Source organism: Poromitra crassiceps, assembly GCF_964638095.1.
Source record: "Poromitra crassiceps genome assembly, chromosome: 6".
In the NCBI taxonomy this organism is placed as follows: domain Eukaryota; kingdom Metazoa; phylum Chordata; class Actinopteri; order Beryciformes; family Melamphaidae; genus Poromitra; species Poromitra crassiceps.
In genome coordinates, this window is record NC_139627.1 from 10,133,907 (window position 1) to 10,146,913 (window position 13,007).

At 45.7% G+C, this 13,007-nt stretch overlaps 1 protein-coding gene across 1 annotated transcript in view; it reads right to left on the minus strand.

Moving 5' to 3' along the window:
• The window catches only part of LOC310777690 (uncharacterized protein), a gene marked incomplete at both ends in the record, with an annotated part of 143,389 nt that overhangs the window by 51,112 nt on the left and 79,270 nt on the right, over window positions 1-13,007 (minus strand). The window contains 2 exons of the mRNA XM_083638068.1: window positions 785-975; window positions 2,818-2,968. Of these exons, the coding sequence (XP_083494194.1) occupies window positions 785-975; window positions 2,818-2,968 (342 nt within the window). The remainder of the gene's footprint in view (window positions 1-784; window positions 976-2,817; window positions 2,969-13,007) is intronic.

A 13,007-nucleotide genomic window follows, 5' to 3' on the forward strand; every position in this document is an offset into this window, starting at 1 on the left:
ACCCCCAACCCCCCGCTGTCCTCTATCTCTCTGCTGTAGTCCTGCAGGCTGGGCGGACGTATCTCCGCAACCGTAACTCGTAGATACTCACGGATGGCGGCGTTGGATTCAGGGTCAAATACATATAGTTCTTTAAGAGCATCGCGATGTTACCTGTCAACATTTCTCTGATTGGATCAAAATCGGCTGTGACCTCAAACTATCCAAGTCACTGACCAAACACACTATTTCAGTGATTGCTGTAGGAAAATATAGAGCCATTTAGCACTTATTTTAACACAAAAACATCACTGAATGCAGCTTTAACAATTGTTTTTTAGTTTTCTGTCAACTTAATTTGCAAAGATTGAAAAGATTTTAGCGAGGTATTATTCTCAGTGTGTGTTAAAGAGGCACTTTGTTGTTCATCGTTTCATGTCAATTCTGTGAATAAATACACAATTCCTGCTTTTGGCCTTTTTAGGGGTATTTTTCCCTCTTCTGTTACACAGATATCGTAGTGAATCGTGCATTACATTTCCTGCAATATATTATTGATTATCACAGAATCGCTGTTTGGTGATACCATCGTTATCAAGGGCCAAGTATCGTATCGTGATAGCATCGTATCGTGAGTTACTCTGCGATTCCCACCCCTAACGAACGAACACGATTAGTAAATGCTTACTAGACACATTGGTGAACTGTTAATAGCTTTAACTAACCCTTAAGTAATGCACCTTATTGGAAAGTGTTCCCAATGAAATGAAACTAAACTCCACTGATGTGTCCACAGGTGTCCTACCTGTGGTTCTGTCGGAGTATCTTCTGTGAGAAGCGGCTCAGCTTCTGCGTCTCTTCCCGGTACCTCTGCAGGTCTTGGGTCAGGAGGTCACGGAGCGCGCTCAGTGCGTCCTCCTGGAACACCAGTCTCTCGGATTGGGCCAAACGCTCGGCGATGGAGGCCTGAAGCTCCCGACAAGCACACGCCACAAACTGGGAGACATGGAAAGCACATCCTAATACAGTAGGTTCAGGTTCTCTCTCTCTCTCTCTCTCTCTCTCTCTCTATATTAGGACTGTCTGCGTTAACGCGTTAATCGCGATGCAATTAAGGGCCGACCATAATGCGTTTTTTTTTTTTATCGCGTTAACCGCATGCCGCTATTTTGTCCCTTCGACGGACCCATACTTGTAGTCAAGCCGGTCACAGCGGTTTCCTGTCTCCTGCTTGTGCAGGAGGCATGGAAGAGAAAGACAGCAATACGCTTCTAAATGGTTCGTTTTACTTTAAAAAAAACTCGCAATTGGCACAGTGGACAAGTCAACAGTAGTTTGCCCCTTGTGTAAAACGGAATTAAAATATCACCGAAGTACATCGAGTGTGAGCTATCACCTAAAAGCTAAGCATACCGGAGCAGCTAGCGTCGCTGTAGCCTCAACGCGAGACTTATCAGTCATTCTCCCTTCAGAGTCTCGGATGCACGGGTCATCTAGCCACTGGGAGGTCGGCTCCAATAGAGAGCCGCAGGGATGACGTATTTTTGTAGTCAGAACGCGGAAGTCCCGGACTTCCTGGTTCTTCACTGTTTCTGTCTATGGGATTTTTGAATAGGTTTTTGGCGCAATGCTTCAAATAAGGTCTCTGGGCAACGCAAGCTTAATCAAACGCGAACCAGTATGTTCAGCGGGATAATCTTCACACATGAGGACCACTTTCACGAGTTTTGAAGCGTAAATGCGAGCCCTAGAAGTAAAAAGCTTGTGCTAAGCTAATCCAGAACTACACACAGGCTTCCACGTCACGTCACCATTCAACCTGGAGTGTTGTTGATGTGTGCGCTGCTGTGCACTGATTACCCCGGGCTGAACCAGGTGAGGGAAAGAGAATTTCCGTGTTCGTCCTTTGAAGTGATGAAGTTATTGACGTATAATATCCCCGTCGACTCAACAGTATAGTCTCATTTAGCCGTTTGCTAACTAGCCTCCCTTTTAACGGCACGTAAAAGCTTCAAAACTCAAAAGGGTTTCGACTGCTCCACAGCGCCGCCACCGGAAGTATCTGTTCTGGAGCGTGTACTGCACTGTTTACAATTGTGCATTTATTTTCTGTTCAAGATATATTTTGTCTACATTGCACTTCTATTGAATTGAAAATAAATCTAAAATTCAAGATCACAAAGTACAATTATTTGCATTCATTTGATTCCCAATCACGACACACTGGTAAGAATGATTAATATCGAATTAAAAATGCAAAATAATGGCATTTTAAACATGCGATACAAAGATGCGATGAATCGCGATTAACTATAGTTAATCGCAAGATTAATAGCAATTAAGAAAATTAATCGTTTGACAGCCTATATATATATATATATATATATATATATATATATATATATATATACCGTATATATATATATATAATGTCAGAGGCCACTGTGACTGCTGGGTAAAAAACTCTTGTCTGAATTTGCACAAACGCAGTATGTAGTTTGCGGTACTGTAGTACCAAAGATGAACATTTACCTGAGAGCTGGGTAAGGCCTATCTGACGAGTCGAAGAAAACAGATTCACAGCAGTTTCGTTGCAAAAGTTGTTGTGACCGTACCATCGCTTTGCATTATGGGACACAGTAGGTGAGGTAGACTGGCCGGAGATTTTTTTCTGAATCTGTACGACATCAGGGTATTTTTAGTATGCTGCAGATTTTGCTTTTGTTTGCATAATGTCTTTCTGATTCTGATTCTGATTCTGATTCTGATACTGCATAGTACATTTGAGCCAAATCAGTACATGGCCTAATTATATAATTGAGTAGGTTTGGAACCCACCCTCTGTCCCCTGTCCCGGTGGTTGAGACTCACAGGGGAGGTGTGCGGGCTGCAGTCTGTCCTCAGCTCCTGGTCCCTCTGTCTCTTCCTCTCCTGCAGATCAAACAGCTCGCTGGCCAGCAGCCGCCGCCGGCCGTCCAGCTCACACAGCCTGAGACAGACACAGAGACACAGCCTGAGACAGACACAGAGACACAGCCTGAGACAAACACAGAGACACAGCCTGAGACAGAGACACAGCCTGAGACAGAGACAGAGACACAGCCTCAGACAGACACAGAGACACAGACTGAGACAGACACAGAGACACAGCCTGAGACAGACACAGAGACACAGCCTGAGACAGACACAGCCTGAGACAGACACAGAGACACAGCCTGAGACAGACACAGAGACACAGACTGAGACAGACACAGAGACACAGCCTGAGACAGAGACACAGCCTGAGAGAGACACAGAGACACAGCCTGAGACAGACACAGAGACACAGCCTGAGACAAACACAGAGACACAGCCTGAGACAGACACAGAGACACAGCCTGAGACAGACACAGCCTGAGACAGACACAGAGACACAGCCTGAGACAGACACAGAGACACAGACTGAGACAGACACAGAGACACAGCCTGAGACAGAGACACAGCCTGAGAGAGACACAGAGACACAGCCTGAGACAGACACAGAGACACAGACTGAGACAGACACAGAGACACAGCCTGAGACAGAGACACAGCCTGAGAGAGACACAGACACACAGCCTGAGACAGACACAGAGACACAGCCTGAGACAAACACAGAGACACAGCCTGAGACAGACACAGAGACACAGCCTGAGACAGACACAGCCTGAGACAGACACAGAGACACAGCCTGAGACAGACACAGAGACACAGCCTGAGACAGACACAGAGACACAGCCTGAGACAGACACAGAGACACAGCCTGAGACAGACACAGAGACACAGCCTGAGACAGACACAGAGACACAGCCTGTGACAGACACAGAGACACAGCCTGAGACAGACACAGAGACACAGCCTGAGACAGACACAGAGACACAGCCTGTGACAGACACAGAGACACAGCCTGAGACAGACACACAGAGACACAGCCTGAGACAGACACAGCCTGACACAGACACAGAGACACAGCCTGAGACAGACACAGCCTGAGACAGACACACAGAGACACAGCCTGAGACAGACACAGAGACACAGCCTGAGACAGACACAGAGACACAGCCTGAGACAGACACAGAGACACAGCCTGTGACAGACACAGAGACACAGCCTGAGACAGACACAGACTGAGACAGACACAGAGACACAGCCTGTGACAGACACAGACTGAGACAGACACAGAGACACAGCCTATGACAGACACAGACTGAGACAGACACAGAGACACAGCCTGTGACAGACACAGAGACACAGCCTGAGACAGACACACAGAGACACAGCCTGACACAGACACAGAGACACAGCCTGAGACAGACACAGCCTGAGACAGACACACAGAGACACAGCCTGAGACAGACACAGAGACACAGCATGAGACAGACACAGAGACACAGCCTGAGACAGACACAGAGACACAGCCTGTGACAGACACAGAGACACAGCCTGAGACAGACACAGACTGAGACAGACACAGAGACACAGCCTGAGACAGACACAGCCTGAGACAGAGACAGAGACACAGCCTGAGACAGACACAGAGACACAGCCTGAGACAGACACAGAGACACAGCCTGTGACAGACACAGAGACACAGCCTGACACAGACACAGAGACACAGCCTGAGACAGACACAGCCTGAGACAGACACACAGAGACACAGCCTGAGACAGACACAGAGACACAGCCTGAGACAGACACAGAGACACAGCCTGAGACAGACACAGAGACACAGCCTGTGACAGACACAGAGACACAGCCTGAGACAGACACAGACTGAGACAGACACAGAGACACAGCCTGAGACAGACACAGCCTGAGACAGAGACAGAGACACAGCCTGAGACAGACACAGACTGAGACAGACACAGAGACACAGCCTGAGACAGACACAGACTGAGACAGACACAGAGACACAGCCTGAGACAGACACAGACTGAGACAGACACAGAGACACAGCCTGAGACACAGACTGAGACAGACACAGAGACACAGCCTGAGACAGGCAGGGTGCTGGCACAGCCATCAGGAGCAATTTGGAGTTCAGTGTCTTGCCCAAGGACACTTCGACATGCAGACTGGAGGAGCCGGGAGTCGAACCACCAACCTTCTTTTTCCTTTAGGGCACATTTCTACTATACAAAGAAATACTGTATATAATCATGTCTATTTTCTGATGTTTTTGTCTCTTTGAGATGATTGTGAGAGAGAGTACATTTCAGCCTTCATCCTCCTCTGATAATGCATGTCATGTCTGCATGAGAGCCACTGTGGTAGAAAGGTGCTAGGAATCTAGGTTGAGGAGAGAGGGAGGTCCAACACAGACCAACCTGTATTTGACCTTTTAGATGACTCAACTCAACTCCATTTATAACGCACATTTAAAACAACCGGAGTTGACCAAAGTGCTGTACAGGTCAATAAGAAGAAGGTAAAGATCATAAACGCAATGCAGTACATAATAATATATCAACATATAACATTACATCATAATATACAGTACATATACAATACATATACAATACAATGCAAGAGATTATAAAAGTTTTGGGATGTCCAGCTCAACCTGAGTTGAAAGCCAGGGAGAAAAAGTGAGTCTCCAAAGAAGACTTAATGATCAGAATCAGAATCAGAATCACTTTTATTGCCACAGTATGCAAGTTACATACAAGGAATTTTTCTTAGTGTCTGTATGCAGCGTAGCGGTTACATCAATATACAGAGATAAGAAGTAGGAAGATAACTAAAGACAATCACAAAGTTGCAAGTGCAACCAAATCGAGTAAATATATACAATATGTACATGAGTGGTGAAGTGTTCTGTGGATGATAAATATGAATTTATGTTGGATTTACAGACTGAGTTAAATAGGCGTTAAATAGGCAGTGGATTTACATAAATTTACAGTCAGAGTTAAATAGAGTTTACATTGAATGTACATGAAATTTACAGGCTAAGTTAAATAGGCATTAAATGTGCAGTGGATTTACATGAATTTACAGTCCCAGTTAAACAGGCATTACATTAGATATGAGTTACAGTTTTATGGGGGAAGGGGGGGGGGGGGGGTCAGCTAAGTTCAGGAGGAGGTAGTGCATTTGTGGGGGGGGGGGGGGGGGGGTGTTGTTGGTGAGGCCCTTGGAGGAAGGGGTTTCCGAGCCTTGTTGGTGAGGCTGATGGCGGTTGGGAAGAAGCTGGTCTTGTGGCGGGTGGTTCTGGTCTTGGTAGACCTCAGTCTCTTGCCGTGGGGGAGTGTCTTAAAGAGTTTGTGGCCAGGGTGGGAGGGGTCGGCCATGATCTTGCGAGACCGCTTCAGTGTCCTGGCTGCATGCAGGTCCTGGAGGGATGGCAGGTTGCATCTGATTATCCTCTCAGCGCAGCGGATGATGCGCTGAAGTCTGTTGATGTCTTTGAGAGTGGCAGCATGATCTCCAGGGTCTGAGCAGAGCTCATGTGCCAGGGCAGGCTATCCCAGAGCCCCAAAGGCCCGCTCGCCTCTGCTCTTCAGCCTCGTCTTTGGGACAAGCAGCAGCAGCTGATTGGCTGATCTCAGTGCTCGAGCAGGGGCATGAACGTGCAGGAGTTCAGCTGGATGCTAAAGTGCTCGAGCAGGGGCATGAACGTGCAGGAGTTCAGCTGGATGCTGAGGTGCTCGAGCAGGGGCATGGACGTGCAGGAGTTCAGCTGGATGCTAAAGTGCTCGAGCAGGGGCATGAACGTGCAGGAGTTCAGCTGGATGCTGAGGTGCTCGAGCAGGGGCATGAACGTGCAGGAGTTCAGCTGGATGCTGAGGTGCTCCAGCAGGGGCATGAACGTGCAGGAGTTCAGCTGGATGCTGAGGTGCTCCAGCAGGGGCATGAAAGTGCAGGAGTTCAGCTGGATGCTGAGGTGCTCCAGCAGGGGCATGAAAGTGCAGGAGTTCAGCTGGATGCTGAGGTGCTCCAGCAGGGGCATGAAAGTGCAGGAGTTCAGCTGGATGCTGAGGTGCTCGAGCAGGGGCATGAACGTGCAGGAGTTCAGCTGGATGCTGAGGTGCTCGAGCAGGGGCATGAAAGTGCAGGAGTTCAGCTGGATGCTGAGGTGCTCGAGCAGGGGCATGAACGTGCAGGAGTTCAGCTGGATGCTGAGGTGCTCCAGCAGGGGCATGAACGTGCAGGAGTTCAGCTGGATGCTGAGGTGCTCGAGCAGGGGCATGAACGTGCAGGAGTTCAGCTGGATGCTGAGGTGCTCCAGCAGGGGCATGAAAGTGCAGGAGTTCAGCTGGATGCTGAGGTGCCAGCCCATTTAGAGCTTCCAAAACAAAAACAACAAAATCTTAAAGTCACTTCTAAAGCGCACTAGGAGCCAGTGGAGCGAGGCCAAGACTGGAGTGATGCAGCTGCAGGCGATGCAACAATGTCTGGTCAATACCAAGATACAGAGAGTTGCAATAATCCAGCCGTGTGTCTTAATAAGTCTTTGGGGGAGAGATGGCCCAAACAAATATTTATTTTTACGTATGTAAATGTATGTATGTATGTATTTATGTATTTATTTATGTATTTATGTATTTATTCATTCATTTATTTATTTAGTCAAATGTTTTTGTGTGTTAAGCAGACAGCAAGTCTGTTTTAGAGAGGAGATGTGAGGCACATTGACATTGTGGCTGTTTTAGAGCGGTTAAGTGGTTGAAACTACTTTATTTCCTTTAATACTTAAATGGAGAGTTACCTCTGATCCTGTATGATAGCCAAAGTTACCAGAGACCATAGGACATTTCACTCGGAGCAAAACTTCAAAACAAAACACACAGTATCTATTTTTTCTTTTTTAATCCGCAATTTTTTTCAAGTTTTGGACAGAGTGAAACGTTCCATGGTCTCTGGTGATTCCAAATAGTTTGACCGTGTGAAACTATTTTCACGAGCATGGTACGAGATGGAAGAAAGAATGGCGGAGGAATGGCTCTGGTGCATATGCCTAAACCGGAAGTGGGTGTGTCTTTGGCTCACTATTGGTAAATGTCCATAGCAAACTAAATACGGAGGACACAGTTGTAACACTGCTGCAGATGATATCAACGCATATTAGACCAAGTGCAATGCCTTCAGAGGAGGAGGGAGGAGAGAGCAGAGAGAGGAGATGAGGAGAGAAGAAAGGAGAGGAGAGGAGAGGAGAGAGGGCAGGAGAGAGAGGAGAGGAGAGGGGAGGTTCAACTGTGATGTTTAGATTATGAAATGTTCTCACAGTTGGACATATTCACAGGTTTGAGCTGACATGGTTAACCTGTTCCATCCCTGAACAAACACACTGTCCATAGACACACAAACAGCTGAGGAGGAGCCGTGTCAGCATTTACTCCTCCCTGTTTAAAGTCAACAGCAGAGCAATATTCAAAACCAAACTGTTGACAGACAGCAGATCATGAGTCTGTCTGTCTGTATGTCTGCCTGCCTGTCTGTCTGTCTGTCTGTCTGTCTGTCTGCCTGTCTGCCTGTCTGTCTGTCTGTCTGTCTGCCTGCCTGCCTGTCTGTCTGTCTGTCTGTCTGCCTGCCTGCCTGTCTGTCTGTCTGTCTGTCTGCCTGTCTGCCTGTCTGTCTGTCTGCCTGTCTGTCTGTCTGTCTGCCTGTCTGCCTGCCTGTCTGTCTGTCTGTCTGTCTGTCTGTCTGCCTGTCTGCCTGTCTGCCTGTCTGTCTGTGTCTGTCTGTCTGTCAGCAGTATGAATATAGTAATAGTAATAGTAGTACCGGTATTTATTTATAAAGTATCTATCTGTCCTTCTGCCTGTTAACAGGTTTTCCATCAGTGTCACAGTGTTGCGGCTGTAATTCACCATCTTTCCACTGGAAGGCGCTAAACATCTGCAGCACACCGACAAAAACACATGAAAGGTTGATGAAGAGTGTTTTGTTTGAAGGAGAGAGGTCTCTCAGCTGAGGAACACCTCTGATGGATATGAAGAATGAACCTGAGACTGTAGAGAAGACAACTCCTCACAAATTAACCTGAGACTGTGTGTGTGTGTGTGTGTGTGTGTGTGTGTGTGTGTGTGTGTGTGTGTGTGTGTGTGTGTGTGTGTGTGTGTGTGTGTGTGTGTGTGCGTGTGTGTGTGTGTGTGTGCGTGTGTATGTGCGTGTGTATGTGCGTGTGCATGTGTGTGTGTGTGTGTGTGTACTTTATTTTAGATTTTTATTGTCTGATGTCTTTTTTCCTTTTTATTACCACTATTATTGTATACTCGTTGACATACTTTTTATTTTTATTTCTCTCTGTCGGTTGTCTGGAATAGCATATTGTGATATATTGTGATATATTGTGATATTGTTATATATCAAATCTATAAGTAAAAAAAGGCATTTGAATATTGATTTGGATGTCGATTACGATGGCAGCAAAATCAAAGCTTCAAAGCATTCGGGTCAGCCCTAAACATCTCACACACGATTACACACACACACACACACACACACACACACACACACACACACACATTTAAATGATTTATTTATGTCCACATAAATACAGAGTACAAAGGACATTAACACTAATAATGCAGTCAGATGCTGGGAGACAATTACAAAAGTGCCTAGTTGACGACCACAATAATGCGTTAAAAAAAAAAAAAAAAAAAAACACCACAGTGGCAGTTTGCAGATTGCAGTTCCAAGTTGACAAATACAGTTACACTTGGGTGGGCGATATGACAAAAATATCATATCATGATACCGGATCATGATCCACGATGTTATCACGATTCTTTTTCATATTGGTTTTTAAGACTATTTTGCAAGTTACTGAACAGTACAAACTAATTTCAGGGTTCGTATGGTCATGAGAAACCTGGGAAAAGTCATGGAAATTTAAAATACAATTAGTTTCATAAATATTTTCATGTCGTTCATTTCCACTCAGGGTGATCTTTCACGTGATTGTTATCATTTTAATTAGCTAGCATTTTATTAGCTGGTGAGAGAGAGACCGACAGACGGAGAGAGAGAGAGCTCTCAGCTCTGTCTGTCTCTGACATGCAGCTCGGCATACACACGCACGCACGCACGCACGCACGCACGCACGCACACACACACACACACACACACACACACACACACACACACACACACACACACACACACACACACACACACACACACACACACACACACACACACACACACACACACACCACAGTGTTGAGTGAGAGAGGGGGAAACGGAGCTCACCTGGGAATACGAGGCAGGATGACAGCAGATTAAGAGCATTTAAAATAACTTTGCGCCATGAGTTCCACTCTATCTGCCTGTCTGTCTCTCTACCCGCATGTTTGTTTAGTGTGCGTGTGTGTGTGTGTGTGTGTGTGTGTGTGTGTGTGTGTGTGTGTGTGTGTGTGTGTGCGTGTGTGTTGTCATTTTCATCCCCGTTCATTGTAACGAGCAGAGTGTGTTTAGGCTATTTTTATTTTTTCAACTATCGTCCCGGCTCCGTCCCAAAATTAATTTTCATCGTCCCTGACGCTATTTTTAACGTCCCCGGGATGACGGGAGGTCCTGTCGAGCCCTGGTTAAGTATGTATGTATGTGTGTGTGTGTGTGCACCTAACAGAATGTTATTATGTTTAATTATGTTTAAAGTATGTTCATGCCATTTGCACATATGTGCAGTGAATACGCCACTGCTTTATTGCTTGTTCCTCTTGTTTTTATTTTTTTATTTTTTATTTTTTTTGCACTATGTTGTAACGGAGTCTACAGCACAAGAATTTCACACGTGATACTACGGAGTGACAATAAAAATCTTGAATCTTGAATCTTGAAATCTTGAAATCTTGAAATCTTGAGTCAAACCAACTCCCCCTCAGTGTTGTCGTCCTCCATGCTGCTCTGCTGCTGCACTTTGTGAAGTGAAAAGGGGGAGGGGCCTCAGGGGAGGACAACTTGGGAAGCGTCTTTCACACATAGAAATGCAACTGGTAGAATGTGCACTGCATGTAGCGCGATTCTAACGATCTGTCTGGAAAGGCAGATTGTGGACCCATTCTAATCGTTAACGATCTAAGATCCTCATATCGCCCACCCCTACTTACACTGTAATACAAGATATTGGTTAGTATCCACTTCAAGGATACAAAAATATTGATTTGGATGCCGATTACGATGGCAGCAAAATCAAAGCTTCAAAGCATTTGGGTCAGCCCTAAACATCTCACACACGTTTACAGACACACACACACACACACACACACACACACACACACACACACACACACACACACACACACACTCTCTCTCTCTCTCTCTCTCTCTCTCTCACACACACACACACACACACACTCTCTCACACGCACACACACACACACACACTCTCTCTCACACACACCCACACACACACACGCACACACTCTCTCTCACACACACACACACACACACTCTCTCTCTCTCTCTCTCACACACACCCACACACACACACACCAGCTGTCAACCTCTTCTGATTAGGTGCTTACCGTACTTACAGAAAAGCGTGAACAGGACTCGTAATGATGTGCCAGTGTGTGTGTGTGTGTGTGTGTGTGTGTGTGTGTGTGTGAGGTTGAGGAACATGCATGTAAAAACACTCCCACACGTTTTCCACCTCCAGTTACTCAAGTGTCTTTGTCACATACAGTCACACACACACACACACACACACACACACACACACACACACACACACACACACACAAGCAAACACACACACACACACACACAAGCAAACACACACACACACACAAGCAAACAGACACGCAAACACACACACACACACACATACGAAAGCATTGCATTTGCATTTGTAAGAACGATGGTTGTGTATGTAAACTGTGTGTATATGAAAATGCATGCGAGTCATTCATACTGGATTTAGTTAGAATTAAAGAGCAAAATTGATTCTGCACATTCTACAGTACAGTGTCCATTTTCACTTTTTAATATTTTTGTCATAATTCACGTCTGTCTGTGGGCTTTACCAAATTTAACCAGAGGAAAAGCATTCAAACCATCTTGTGACTAGTCTTGTAACTCCATTCGCCCTCAAACTGTCGACAAAACCTCTGAGCTCCACCCCTGAATCGTCTCGAGGCCCCCAGGCAGGAACAAAGACCCGGAAAGCAGACACGGTAAACCAGAACCGAACGGCGCCGTTTATCTCTGACTTTGTTTTGTTTATTTCTGACTTCGTCGGTGCCTCAAAATCGGAATTATAATCCTGTGACACCATTTGAGCTTATTCAGGTAAGATATTAATAATGTAATGACACATCCAGCGAGTAACTGACCATAATGAAGACATGTTCCAACTTTGATGATGTGGTGTTCAGTATTTTGAGAACATGGTTTTCTTTTCTTTTTTTCATTTCATGAAAAGTTGCAGTTTTGGAGATACGAGCTTTCCGCCCGACAGCGACGATATGTATGTTTTGCATTTGGGAATCAATCTATTGATTATTGTCATCATAAATCTAAAAGTTCCATCCTCAATATATGGAGTGATAACACACCTCAAACCAAAAGCCATGTTTGATCTTGTTGCACAGGGCAGGGCGAATGATGTGACAGAAAAATAACTCTGGGAAAAGAAAAGAAACAAAAAGAAACTAAATGAAAAGAAAAGAGAAACAGGGTAAAAAAGTAAACATATTTTGAAAGGAGAGGAGAGGAGTAAGTGAGAATGAAAGAAGGAAAGGAAAGGAAAGTACTGTAGGGACGGGGAGGACAAGACAGAGACAGAGGAGGACAGGAGAGAAAAGAGACAGAGGAGGACAGGAGAGAAAAGAGACAGAGGAGGACAGGAGAGAAAAGAGACAGAGGAGGACAGGAGAGAAAAGAGACAGAGGAGGACAGGAGAGAAAAGAGACAGAGGAGGACAGGAGAGAAAAGAGACAGGAGGACAGGAGAGAAAAGAGACAGAGGAGGACAGGAGAGAAAAGAGACAGAGGAGGACAGGAGAGAAAAGAGACAGGAGGACAGGAGAGAAAAGAGACAGAGGAGGACAGGAGAGA